The sequence below is a fragment of the Olea europaea genome, chromosome 16 (assembly GCF_002742605.1).
Source record: "Olea europaea var. sylvestris chromosome 16, O_europaea_v1, whole genome shotgun sequence".
In the NCBI taxonomy this organism is placed as follows: domain Eukaryota; kingdom Viridiplantae; phylum Streptophyta; class Magnoliopsida; order Lamiales; family Oleaceae; genus Olea; species Olea europaea.
The window spans coordinates 19,304,389-19,318,598 of NC_036252.1; the positions used below are offsets into that span (position 1 = coordinate 19,304,389).

General features: G+C 35.7%; 4 protein-coding genes across 4 annotated transcripts; all 4 read right to left on the reverse strand.

Annotated features, from left to right (window-relative positions):
• On the reverse strand, positions 1–2,939 carry LOC111412412. Its single transcript, XM_023043336.1, has 4 exons — positions 2,649–2,939; positions 1,204–1,313; positions 682–966; positions 1–270 (listed from the first exon to the last, which is right to left on the reverse strand). The coding sequence occupies exons 1-4, from the start codon at positions 2,836–2,838 to the stop codon at positions 244–246; spliced, it is 612 nt and encodes a 203-aa protein (XP_022899104.1). The 5' UTR covers positions 2,839–2,939; the 3' UTR covers positions 1–243.
• A 407-nt stretch (positions 2,940–3,346) lies between these two features.
• On the reverse strand, positions 3,347–6,398 carry LOC111412411 (zinc finger protein CONSTANS-LIKE 13-like). Its single transcript, XM_023043335.1, has 4 exons — positions 5,691–6,398; positions 4,873–5,076; positions 4,169–4,443; positions 3,347–3,706 (listed from the first exon to the last, which is right to left on the reverse strand). Exons 1-4 carry the CDS (start codon positions 6,237–6,239, stop codon positions 3,616–3,618), a joined length of 1,119 nt encoding a protein of 372 aa, XP_022899103.1. The 5' UTR covers positions 6,240–6,398; the 3' UTR covers positions 3,347–3,615.
• Positions 6,399–7,249: 851 nt separating this feature from the next.
• Positions 7,250–10,188, reverse strand: LOC111412415. Its single transcript, XM_023043340.1, has 4 exons — positions 9,898–10,188; positions 8,453–8,562; positions 7,931–8,215; positions 7,250–7,519 (listed from the first exon to the last, which is right to left on the reverse strand). Exons 1-4 carry the CDS (start codon positions 10,085–10,087, stop codon positions 7,493–7,495), a joined length of 612 nt encoding a protein of 203 aa, XP_022899108.1. The 5' UTR covers positions 10,088–10,188; the 3' UTR covers positions 7,250–7,492.
• Positions 10,189–10,595: 407 nt separating this feature from the next.
• On the reverse strand, positions 10,596–13,896 carry LOC111412413 (zinc finger protein CONSTANS-LIKE 13-like). Its single transcript, XM_023043337.1, has 4 exons — positions 12,941–13,896; positions 12,122–12,325; positions 11,418–11,692; positions 10,596–10,955 (listed from the first exon to the last, which is right to left on the reverse strand). The coding sequence occupies exons 1-4, from the start codon at positions 13,487–13,489 to the stop codon at positions 10,865–10,867; spliced, it is 1,119 nt and encodes a 372-aa protein (XP_022899105.1). The 5' UTR covers positions 13,490–13,896; the 3' UTR covers positions 10,596–10,864.
• Between the last annotated feature and the right edge of the window lie 314 nt (positions 13,897–14,210).

Consider the following 14,210-nt stretch of genomic DNA (forward strand, 5'->3'; position numbering starts at 1 on the left):
AGCTTAAACTAAAATTGTATCAACATTTTTAGTACTGAACATACATGTTAAATTTAAATTACAAGGACATGAAATTGAATTACAAAAGTATTGCCAAACTTTCGAGAGGCATACTGGCATTGCTACTTCCCCTCATCCCTCTCGTATTTTCAGTAAATGAATTCCTTAGAACCTACTTTTTCTCTATTTATATGGCTCGGCTTGCTGTTCACATGGGCTGCCTCTGATTCTAACCTGAGCACCTCATGTGCTGCTTGTTGCTTCTTTGGCCTGCCATAAGTGAACAGTAATCCAGAATCAGCAGAAAGCTAAAAAAAATAACGGTCGATGATGGTAATTTTCTAATATCTTGCACGTACAAAAATAATTTACGCTGATTGTGGAAAGAATAATGCTATGCAACCCCATTAGGGTTATAACCCCAGCTTAGGTGGCTTTTGATGATAGGCTGAATGAAATGTGAAATTAGATGACTTTTTTAATTTCACATATCATTTAATGCCACATTAACACCACCTTCACTGGATATAATCCCAGTGGGGTTAAATAACATTCTCTTGTGAAACTCTTTCAGCAACCATGGCATTGTATTATGACAATTATGAAATGACATTTAGAAAAGCCCTGATCAAATTCGAGGAAGCATTACAGGATAAACAAAAATAGAGAGAGGACAACTACCTTGTTTAACTTTTCAATTGTTTCCAACATGTGCTCAATTCTGTATTTCATCACGGGTTGACCTGACCTTGTTTTCTTATACATTTTCTCCTTCAAAGATTTTCTTTTGGCATCAGTTTTCTCTCTTTTTTCTTTTGCTGCCTGAATTATGGCTTCCCTTTCTAGTCTAGCTTTCTCTTGCTCTTCGTGCTTTTTCTTGTACAATTCTTCAAGACTTTGGGATTTCTTCTTGCCATTCTTGTTCTTCTGTTCAGCATTTCGAACTTCTTCAGTTTCATTTTCATCCTGCAACAGCACAGATTTATTCCCGATCAAATGAAACATATTCACATATGAGTTCTGCATTTACATAGCAGGTTTAGCAAACAGCACACAATTAAACTGGTTACAATTTTTTTGCAGTGGTTACAAACTGGCTTTCATGCTGCAACACAGATTGAGCAACTGGTTCCCAAATTGCCAATTAAAGAATAACATGAGAATAGTATAGAACCTAACAAAAACCAGAGTATAGATTCACACCTCCAATGGTCTTGAAATTGTGGAGGGATCATTCTGCTGCTCTTGTTGCTTTAATGACCTCTTAAATTTTTGAACATATTTAGCATTCTTGTAGAACTCCCTTTGCTTTTCTGACAAGCATAAATCAATAACATTTTTAAGCAATACAATAAAAATGTATCGATACATAAATACTAGTCATTGTCATAACTCATTGTAATTAGTACTTGCCGACCAAATGTCAAAAATAAATATCAATCATCGAATCAAAGTAGAAAGATATAAAGATCAGGTTCAGTGAGCGAGAAACTGAGAGCTTTTGGAACAACATATTTCAATTGAGCGGATATCAAATCCACAGCACAACTCTTCCATTTTTAATTGGATTACAGGGTCAATGCAGGTTACAATCCAACATAAACCCTCGAATTTTAGGCCCAAATTTGATGGTTTTTAAATCCACCAATTTTTCGGTCTTTTAAAAATTCCTTCTGCTCAACTACTCATTGCACCCATCACGATCTCCCCCCACGTAATCTACAAAGACACTCAATTGTCCAGAATATCTGGTTGCTGAACTTGACATGGTCAAGTGACCAAAATATCTGGTAGAACCCAAAGGGTTTGAGACACTATAGTAGTGCCTCTCTATTCTCAACTTCCCCCAAATAATTATATTTCTCTACTAATTAACCATAAAATATGTTTTCTATCATATCTATCTCTACAACACAAGCTTTCAAACGACTCTTTTGTTCATGCAATTAATTAACTAAAAAACAAAATCCATATTTAGACTCATTTATTTAACATGCCAAGCTAGCTCTTGACTCAATCTACTTGCAATTCTACCTGTTGGGAATGCAATCAACTATGTAGCATTTACATGGAGGATTCAGGCTGCGATTCGTACTCAAGTCCACGTATACTATTCCGGATATACTCAGGTTTACAAAGTTAGCAATAATTTCTGTGAGAACCAGTACATTAACCAAACTTGGCCCATGTTTGATGGTCATTATTCGTAAAAAACAATGTTTTGAATAGTAATTTTTAGGAAAATGTTTGATTAAAAAAAAGAAAAAGGTTTTGGTTTACGTGCTGAATATTTCACCTTGTGAATTCGATGTTGAAAACGAGTATTTACAAAAAAGAGTTTTTAAATAATGGTTGTCGAACGAGTAAACGACATGCTGTCAATCGTCATTCCAACATTTTCTCTTTGACAATCTCAATTGAATCTTAAATTGAGCGAATTTCATTAGGTCAAGTCTTTTCCATAAGATTACAGATTACCCTTAATGGAAAAATCGCTTAAAATTCGAATAAGTAATAAAAAAGAATAACTTATATACCCAAATTCTTCCAGCATCGAGCTCAGTTTCAATTCTAATACTTTTAATGAGCTCAATTCCATCGATGACAATCAAACAAAGAAATTTGAATACTTAGAGAGAGGTGCATACTAATTAAGGCAGGGTTGTAATTGTCGTTCCTGGTTTTGGCATTGGCGAATGCTTCGAGAGAGAGGCCTGCTCCTCCCAATCGCTGCATATTCTTCTTCACCATCTTCTTTTTGGACTTGATCGAATCTGGACCATTGAATTTCTTGCCTCCCTTTTTAGCATCTTCTGAAACTCCTCCGCCTTTCTTCATTGTTCTGTCGAAACCAAATATCAATTCAAATTTTGATTCGAATACCCTGCTTTACAGAGAAACCCTAACCCTAATTTGCAATAAGCAGAGATGAACATGTGTAAATTTTGTACTTAATCCTAGTGGAATTCAGATTCCCGAACCGGGTATAAATCTCGGCCCAAGAATATGGGCTCCCGTTCTACCTCGTCATGGGCCAGTTTAAGAACCAGTCCAAGCCTTAACCCCCAAGAGGTATAGCATGGTCAATAAGTAAAAAATTTCTTGTAAAATAATTTTAAAAACCTCAAAATTGATTTAGATTCACCAAAATTGATTATATTTTATTTCAGACAAAAAACTTGCATGGATGGTCCAATATTAATATGGTACTTGATAAGGTCGACGATTCAATATTACCAAGTACAAAACATGATCAAGACGTAATTTATCGTGGTATATGAATCTTCACATTTCCTTCAGACCACCTATACAATCACCCAACGTTTTTACGCTTGGATCGAAAAGATAAGCAAAAACAAGATCTTCGTAAACAAAAACTTAAGCATCACATTTCATAGTTACATGCTATAATTTATACAGAAAATTCATTTTTACCATCTAAATTTCCACAATATGAACTAGAAGTCTAAATCAATAGTAACCCAAGGCTATACAAATTATTGCAAGTGCTTAAGTGCACAACATAAATTTGTAAATCTGCATACGAATTTCCTTGTCCCATGACCCTCCTACTTTCTGCAAGATTTTTTGAACACATTGTTGTGCAGCCGTCTCTCAGCGTTCAATCTTAGCAAAACGCCCCTTGATTCTTGTTCGACTCTCTGCCCGTACTTTCCTCGACTCATACCTGATGTGCTTATCAAACCTGTTATTTCACAAGCTAAACTGTGTTAGTTTAAGAACATGAAGGCCACAACTCCAACCGACAGAATATGCAGAACAATGAATTATTTATGAAAACCTAAAGCCAACAGTTCCTATGCTAATATCTCATTCTTTCTCAGAATTAGGTAAAGTGAACAAACCGCCGAAAAAGATGAAAATTGGAACTTTCTGGACAATGTATTCCATGTATAGAAATAAGATATTAAGAGGTGCGCAACTTGTTATGGCATTAAATTAACGAGCTAAACGGTGAAACCTCATGAGGATAAGAAACACTTCGTAGGTTTCATTATTTAAAAGGATGTACGAATTACTAGTGCACAAGTTCAGATTACAGTACCCTAACAAACTCATGGAAAATACACTGATTATTCACATGCAGAATAGGAATAAGTGAAAGAGAGACGGTTCAGATTACGACAAGTAGAATAAGCAACATTACCTCCTAGTTTTCTTTTTTTCTTTGTACCGTGAGATAGCAAGGTCCCTTTCCTGGCTGTTCAGTTCACGTGCTGCCACTTTAGGAATTGCTTCGAAGGGTCTAGAATTAACGGGAACACATGATTGTCCTTCTTGGCATCCATTTGATTGAAATGGACTTTCTCCAACATCCGAATCTTTATCAGGTACTAAATGGTTTGTGTCAATGTAGCTACCTAATAAGGCAGAAGAAAAGTCTTGATCTGCAACACCTCCACTATCACCGCACAATAGAAACTGCAAGAAAAGAACACGATCACTTCTTTTCCTGTTTTCTTTCACCCTTTTAAAATCACAAACTTTTCAAAGGAAAAGTCTCACTCTACAAAGAGAGATACAAGATCCACTTTGAAATCGTGCTTCCTAATTTTAACCATTTAATCGACTCCATCCTCCTTATACTCAATGCCGTATATCCTTTCACAGGCTTAATAAAGAAAAATATATGTTACTTCCAATAATAAGTTACTAAAAAGTAAGAAAAGGTAACATATCCAAACATGTTTGTAAACACAAAAAAAAGAAGAAAAAAGGTTACTTCACACTTCAAAGTAACTTTTCACCATAGTCATACGTGCTCTGACTAAATATGTATTGACGACAACAGAAGAATGAAAACAAGGAATTCAAAGACCAAATATCAATCACGCGTTCGGGATGATTTACCTCGTGAAAAGAACCTAATGCTGGATCTACATAGTGTTCAAGGCCTCGACTGCTATCCTTTAACTGGTAGTTTCCTTGTGGCTCCAGCTCAAAGTGGGGTTTAAGGTCTTCCACGAAATCATCAAAGTTAGGTTCTGTTTTTGCCATTTCACGAAGTTGGCAAAGTATTTCTTGTCTGTGTTTTCCGCACGCAGCATTTCGGTTCTGATTCAATAACAATGTCACAAAGGAGGTCAAAATCCACGAAAGGCTCAAGTTCATTAACCACACAACATCAGTTAGTCACAAACATATGACTGGAACATATCCAGATACAGCCAGTTTAGGATGCAATAAATTTAATCTCCGTGTATCCACTATCAAAGCATTGAATTCTAATGCAACCCTGGTGCAATGCAAAACACTGCACTGAGCTCAAAGAGAAGAACTCCAATGGTTCGAAAGCTAATGAACTCGTTGAAAAGAACGCAAGTAAGAATCCCTTTCAAAGACAAAAAGAATATAGCCCAAATTAACAGAACCAATAAGTAATGGAAATTTTTTTTTTCCAAATCCATGTTTAAAAGCGTCATCGCTTTTCTTGACAACATGTCCCATATGCTGAAGGATATAAAAAAGTTGCTTTTAAGCATGCACAAACACCTCAACCTGGCAAGGCAAACCCCAATTAAAGTCAAAGAATCAAACAAAAGAACTAGTAAAAGCGCTAAAATCTAACAATTCATAGCATCAAATAGTAAAAATTAAAAATCCAATCTTCAGAATAAAAAAATATCTACAAACAAAAGGATAACCATTTTCGCAAAAAACGAACAAACCTTAGGTAAAGGAGGAACACCAATAGACTGAAAACTATGTCCAGCATCGACACAATTATCACTCGAAACAATCAAATCATCAAGACTCACAATCGAAGGAGTCTTCCAAATCAAAACATCTGAAAACAACCCTTCATTTCCACCTTCATTCCCATCACCCAAAGAATTTTTCTTCCCCAAATCTTCAAACCCCAATATACTCATCAACTCACTCACTGATGGGCACCCATTATACCCCTCAATTGGACGACGATCATGGATTAACCTCAAATTGTCATGTTTCTCCCAATCACAGTTCTGACAGAGCACCAAGGATTCAGTACAACAGTATATAGAAACAGGCGAAGAATCGCATTTGTCGCAAAGGAGACAACGTGTGTGTTTCTTGAACAACTGGTTTGTCGAATGCACTTCCCTGTCGCAACCCAAACAGAGCTTGGCGGAATCAGCTCTGCAGTACAAAAGGGCCTTGGTTTCTCCGCAGAAATCGCACATGCGATCTTGAGAATCAGCAACGGTGCTATTTTCTTGCTCTTTTATAAAATTCATGTTTGATTTTGTGGATATTTCTTGGTATGAAATTGCAGTGGGTAATCAAAGTTCAGTGTGTGTTTCGAACAGAAATGGCAGAGGTTTAAAGGAGAAACCTTATCGCTTTTTTCACGTGTGTTGGATACATGTAAGAAGAAGAACAAATGGAACTTGAAGTATCTCTAGTTCAATACAAAATATTAGATAATCTTGTACAGCATAGTCAACTTGACTTACACTTTTTTCTTTCTTTAATATTGTCTGAGTAGTGTCCATTTCGATATACCAAATATGCTCGACTTAATGTGCAATCCACCATTGCAACATCCAACCTAACTGGTCATACCAAAAGAGCCATGACCAAGTTTTCACCATACAATCGATGGTTCATCTCCAATTTCTTCGTATGCTTTCTCATCCATAATACTATGAGATTCCAAGTTATGGAATAATAGAGTCAATTATTACGTGGAATATGTGTCTTGTTTCCAGGAATGCATTATGCATAGGTCTCTTATTTTGATGAAGATGGTATATTACTTTTTGAGCGTCTTCTGTACTTTGAGGCATAACAATCACTTTAGCCTTCAGAATTCAGATATGAATACAAAGACATATAAAAGTAGGACCCTTAGAAATAGCAACAAGTAGATTTACGTTACTTAAAAGAAAAAGCAGTGGCTATGCAAGAATTGATTCTGACAAAGCATGTAATAATTATGGCCAACTAGTCAATTGATTTAGACATGAAATATAAGGATTTTGATGTGTTTTCTGGAGTAACAGAGGAATATACGGTCAAAAGCTCGTTTGGTAACACTTATTTTCAAAATAGGTAATTTTTTTTCTACTTACAAGTTGCAAAAGAGCAACGTTATATCTCCAGAAAAACTCGTGCCGATGAGCAACGACGCTTCCACTTGACACCATGGTATCCCCGCTTGACACTGCGAGGTACATTTTTTCGCTATTTAACTCTACAAACTAAATTCATGCACATAGGATTAACTGATTATGAAATCAAATCAAGCTTAAACTAAAATTGTATCAACATTTTTAGTACTGAACATACATGTTAAATTTAAATTACAAGGACATGAAATTGAATTACAAAAGTATTGCCAAACTTTCGAGAGGCATACTGGCATTGCTACTTCCCCTCATCCCTCTCGTATTTTCAGTAAATGAATTCCTTAGAACCTACTTTTTCTCTATTTATATGGCTCGGCTTGCTGTTCACATGGGCTGCCTCTGATTCTAACCTGAGCACCTCATGTGCTGCTTGTTGCTTCTTTGGCCTGCCATAAGTGAACAGTAATCCAGAATCAGCAGAAAGCTAAAAAAAATAACGGTCGATGATGGTAATTTTCTAATATCTTGCACGTACAAAAATAATTTACGCTGATTGTGGAAAGAATAATGCTATGCAACCCCATTAGGGTTATAACCCCAGCTTAGGTGGCTTTTGATGATAGGCTGAATGAAATGTGAAATTAGATGACTTTTTTAATTTCACATATCATTTAATGCCACATTAACACCACCTTCACTGGATATAATCCCAGTGGGGTTAAATAACATTCTCTTGTGAAACTCTTTCAGCAACCATGGCATTGTATTATGACAATTATGAAATGACATTTAGAAAAGCCCTGATCAAATTCGAGGAAGCATTACAGGATAAACAAAAATAGAGAGAGGACAACTACCTTGTTTAACTTTTCAATTGTTTCCAACATGTGCTCAATTCTGTATTTCATCACGGGTTGACCTGACCTTGTTTTCTTATACATTTTCTCCTTCAAAGATTTTCTTTTGGCATCAGTTTTCTCTCTTTTTTCTTTTGCTGCCTGAATTATGGCTTCCCTTTCTAGTCTAGCTTTCTCTTGCTCTTCGTGCTTTTTCTTGTACAATTCTTCAAGACTTTGGGATTTCTTCTTGCCATTCTTGTTCTTCTGTTCAGCATTTCGAACTTCTTCAGTTTCATTTTCATCCTGCAACAGCACAGATTTATTCCCGATCAAATGAAACATATTCACATATGAGTTCTGCATTTACATAGCAGGTTTAGCAAACAGCACACAATTAAACTGGTTACAATTTTTTTGCAGTGGTTACAAACTGGCTTTCATGCTGCAACACAGATTGAGCAACTGGTTCCCAAATTGCCAATTAAAGAATAACATGAGAATAGTATAGAACCTAACAAAAACCAGAGTATAGATTCACACCTCCAATGGTCTTGAAATTGTGGAGGGATCATTCTGCTGCTCTTGTTGCTTTAATGACCTCTTAAATTTTTGAACATATTTAGCATTCTTGTAGAACTCCCTTTGCTTTTCTGACAAGCATAAATCAATAACATTTTTAAGCAATACAATAAAAATGTATCGATACATAAATACTAGTCATTGTCATAACTCATTGTAATTAGTACTTGCCGACCAAATGTCAAAAATAAATATCAATCATCGAATCAAAGTAGAAAGATATAAAGATCAGGTTCAGTGAGCGAGAAACTGAGAGCTTTTGGAACAACATATTTCAATTGAGCGGATATCAAATCCACAGCACAACTCTTCCATTTTTAATTGGATTACAGGGTCAATGCAGGTTACAATCCAACATAAACCCTCGAATTTTAGGCCCAAATTTGATGGTTTTTAAATCCACCAATTTTTCGGTCTTTTAAAAATTCCTTCTGCTCAACTACTCATTGCACCCATCACGATCTCCCCCCACGTAATCTACAAAGACACTCAATTGTCCAGAATATCTGGTTGCTGAACTTGACATGGTCAAGTGACCAAAATATCTGGTAGAACCCAAAGGGTTTGAGACACTATAGTAGTGCCTCTCTATTCTCAACTTCCCCCAAATAATTATATTTCTCTACTAATTAATCATAAAATATGTTTTCTATCATATCTATCTCTACAACACAAGCTTTCAAACGACTCTTTTGTTCATGCAATTAATTAACTAAAAAACAAAATCCATATTTAGACTCATTTATTTAACATGCCAAGCTAGCTCTTGACTCAATCTACTTGCAATTCTACCTGTTGGGAATGCAATCAACTATGTAGCATTTACATGGAGGATTCAGGCTGCGATTCGTACTCAAGTCCACGTATACTATTCCGGATATACTCAGGTTTACAAAGTTAGCAATAATTTCTGTGAGAACCAGTACATTAACCAAACTTGGCCCATGTTTGATGGTCATTATTCGTAAAAAACAATGTTTTGAATAGTAATTTTTAGGAAAATGTTTGATTAAAAAATAGAAAAAGGTTTTGGTTTACGTGCTGAATATTTCACCTTGTGAATTCGATGTTGAAAACGAGTATTTACAAAAAAGAGTTTTTAAATAATGGTTGTCGAACGAGTAAACGACATGCTGTCAATCGTCATTCCAACATTTTCTCTTTGACAATCTCAATTGAATCTTAAATTGAGCGAATTTCATTAGGTCAAGTCTTTTCCATAAGATTACAGATTACCCTTAATGGAAAAATCGCTTAAAATTCGAATAAGTAATAAAAAAGAATAACTTATATACCCAAATTCTTCCAGCATCGAGCTCAGTTTCAATTCTAATACTTTTAATGAGCTCAATTCCATCGATGACAATCAAACAAAGAAATTTGAATACTTAGAGAGAGGTGCATACTAATTAAGGCAGGGTTGTAATTGTCGTTCCTGGTTTTGGCATTGGCGAATGCTTCGAGAGAGAGGCCTGCTCCTCCCAATCGCTGCATATTCTTCTTCACCATCTTCTTTTTGGACTTGATCGAATCTGGACCATTGAATTTCTTGCCTCCCTTTTTAGCATCTTCTGAAACTCCTCCGCCTTTCTTCATTGTTCTGTCGAAACCAAATATCAATTCAAATTTTGATTCGAATACCCTGCTTTACAGAGAAACCCTAACCCTAATTTGCAATAAGCAGAGATGAACATGTGTAAATTTTGTACTTAATCCTAGTGGAATTCAGATTCCCGAACCGGGTATAAATCTCGGCCCAAGAATATGGGCTCCCGTTCTACCTCGTCATGGGCCAGTTTAAGAACCAGTCCAAGCCTTAACCCCCAAGAGGTATAGCATGGTCAATAAGTAAAAAATTTCTTGTAAAATAATTTTAAAAACCTCAAAATTGATTTAGATTCACCAAAATTGATTATATTTTATTTCAGACAAAAAACTTGCATGGATGGTCCAATATTAATATGGTACTTGATAAGGTCGACGATTCAATATTACCAAGTACAAAACATGATCAAGACGTAATTTATCGTGGTATATGAATCTTCACATTTCCTTCAGACCACCTATACAATCACCCAACGTTTTTACGCTTGGATCGAAAAGATAAGCAAAAACAAGATCTTCGTAAACAAAAACTTAAGCATCACATTTCATAGTTACATGCTATAATTTATACAGAAAATTCATTTTTACCATCTAAATTTCCACAATATGAACTAGAAGTCTAAATCAATAGTAACCCAAGGCTATACAAATTATTGCAAGTGCTTAAGTGCACAACATAAATTTGTAAATCTGCATACGAATTTCCTTGTCCCATGACCCTCCTACTTTCTGCAAGATTTTTTGAACACATTGTTGTGCAGCCGTCTCTCAGCGTTCAATCTTAGCAAAACGCCCCTTGATTCTTGTTCGACTCTCTGCCCGTACTTTCCTCGACTCATACCTGATGTGCTTATCAAACCTGTTATTTCACAAGCTAAACTGTGTTAGTTTAAGAACATGAAGGCCACAACTCCAACCGACAGAATATGCAGAACAATGAATTATTTATGAAAACCTAAAGCCAACAGTTCCTATGCTAATATCTCATTCTTTCTCAGAATTAGGTAAAGTGAACAAACCGCCGAAAAAGATGAAAATTGGAACTTTCTGGACAATGTATTCCATGTATAGAAATAAGATATTAAGAGGTGCGCAACTTGTTATGGCATTAAATTAACGAGCTAAACGGTGAAACCTCATGAGGATAAGAAACACTTCGTAGGTTTCATTATTTAAAAGGATGTACGAATTACTAGTGCACAAGTTCAGATTACAGTACCCTAACAAACTCATGGAAAATACACTGATTATTCACATGCAGAATAGGAATAAGTGAAAGAGAGACGGTTCAGATTACGACAAGTAGAATAAGCAACATTACCTCCTAGTTTTCTTTTTTTCTTTGTACCGTGAGATAGCAAGGTCCCTTTCCTGGCTGTTCAGTTCACGTGCTGCCACTTTAGGAATTGCTTCGAAGGGTCTAGAATTAACGGGAACACATGATTGTCCTTCTTGGCATCCATTTGATTGAAACGGACTTTCTCCAACATCCGAATCTTTATCAGGTACTAAATGGTTTGTGTCAATGTAGCTACCTAATAAGGCAGAAGAAAAGTCTTGATCTGCAACACCTCCACTATCACCGCACAATAGAAACTGCAAGAAAAGAACACGATCACTTCTTTTCCTGTTTTCTTTCACCCTTTTAAAATCACAAACTTTTCAAAGGAAAAGTCTCACTCTACAAAGAGAGATACAAGATCCACTTTGAAATTGTGCTTCCTAATTTTAACCATTTAATCGACTCCATCCTCCTTATACTCAATGCCGTATATCCTTTCACAGGCTTAATAAAGAAAAATATATGTTACTTCCAATAATAAGTTACTAAAAAGTAAGAAAAGGTAACATATCCAAACATGTTTGTAAACACAAAAAAAAGAAGAAAAAAGGTTACTTCACACTTCAAAGTAACTTTTCACCATAGTCATACGTGCTCTGACTAAATATGTATTGACGACAACAGAAGAATGAAAACAAGGAATTCAAAGACCAAATATCAATCACGCGTTCGGGATGATTTACCTCGTGAAAAGAACCTAATGCTGGATCTACATAGTGTTCAAGGCCTCGACTGCTATCCTTTAACTGGTAGTTTCCTTGTGGCTCCAGCTCAAAGTGGGGTTTAAGGTCTTCCACGAAATCATCAAAGTTAGGTTCTGTTTTTGCCATTTCACGAAGTTGGCAAAGTATTTCTTGTCTGTGTTTTCCGCACGCAGCATTTCGGTTCTGATTCAATAACAATGTCACAAAGGAGGTCAAAATCCACGAAAGGCTCAAGTTCATTAACCACACAACATCAGTTAGTCACAAACATATGACTGGAACATATCCAGATACAGCCAGTTTAGGATGCAATAAATTTAATCTCCGTGTATCCACTATCAAAGCATTGAATTCTAATGCAACCCTGGTGCAATGCAAAACACTGCACTGAGCTCAAAGAGAAGAACTCCAATGGTTCGAAAGCTAATGAACTCGTTGAAAAGAACGCAAGTAAGAATCCCTTTCAAAGACAAAAAGAATATAGCCCAAATTAACAGAACCAATAAGTAATGGAAATTTTTTTTTTTCCAAATCCATGTTTAAAAGCGTCATCGCTTTTCTTGACAACATGTCCCATATGCTGAAGGATATAAAAAAGTTGCTTTTAAGCATGCACAAACACCTCAACCTGGCAAGGCAAACCCCAATTAAAGTCAAAGAATCAAACAAAAGAACTAGTAAAAGCGCTAAAATCTAACAATTCATAGCATCAAATAGTAAAAATTAAAAATCCAATCTTCAGAATAAAAAAATATCTACAAACAAAAGGATAACCATTTTCGCAAAAAACGAACAAACCTTAGGTAAAGGAGGAACACCAATAGACTGAAAACTATGTCCAGCATCGACACAATTATCACTCGAAACAATCAAATCATCAAGACTCACAATCGAAGGAGTCTTCCAAATCAAAACATCTGAAAACAACCCTTCATTTCCACCTTCATTCCCATCACCCAAAGAATTTTTCTTCCCCAAATCTTCAAACCCCAATATACTCATCAACTCACTCACTGATGGGCACCCATTATACCCCTCAATTGGACGACGATCATGGATTAACCTCAAATTGTCATGTTTCTCCCAATCACAGTTCTGACAGAGCACCAAGGATTCAGTACAACAGTATATAGAAACAGGCGAAGAATCGCATTTGTCGCAAAGGAGACAGCGTGTGTGTTTCTTGAACAACTGGTTTGTCGAGTGCACTTCCCTGTCGCAACCCAAACAGAGCTTGGCGGAATCAGCTCTGCAGTACAAAAGGGCCTTGGTTTCTCCGCAGAAATCGCACATGCGATCTTGAGAATCAGCAACGGTGCTATTTTCTTGCTCTTTTATAAAATTCATGTTTGATTTTGTGGATATTTCTTGGTATGAAATTGCAGTGGGTAATCAAAGTTCAGTGTGTGTTTCGAACAGAAATGGCAGAGGTTTAAAGGAGAAACCTTATCGCTTTTTTCACGTGTGTTGGATACATGTAAGAAGAAGAACAAATGGAACTTGAAGTATCTCTGTAACTCGTGGACAACTGGACATTTGTGTTTGTATATACATTTTTCTTTTCATGACATTTAGGTCCTAAATCTTTAATTTATGTAATATTTGAGTCCTATTAAGAAAAAATTAGATGCAAAAGAAATATAATCGTCTTCTTCTTCCTATTGAAATCTATTGGCCTGTATTGGGTTGAGATCAACGACTGCATCATGTAAATGTATGATTTCTGGATGCTACTTGCCACAATATAAATTTAGTTCTAATCTCTCTATTCAATTAGTTTACAAAAGTTTTGAATAATTCTGAATGCTATAAAAATTTCGTTGAAAACCTATACTCGAAAAAAAAGGGACACCTAATTGAGATGTATTCACTTTCAAAACGTATGGTTTTCATGAAAAAAATTATTAGAATTGAAAAATAATACTAAAAAATAGAGTTAACATGATTGTAAAAGGTAATGAACTTAACAAAAGTGAAAATAGTGAGGAGGAAGTCAATTGTTTGAGGATCAAGGAAAAATCGTATCAAGAAAATTCCATATGTTAGGTGGAAAGTACTATTTATTTAT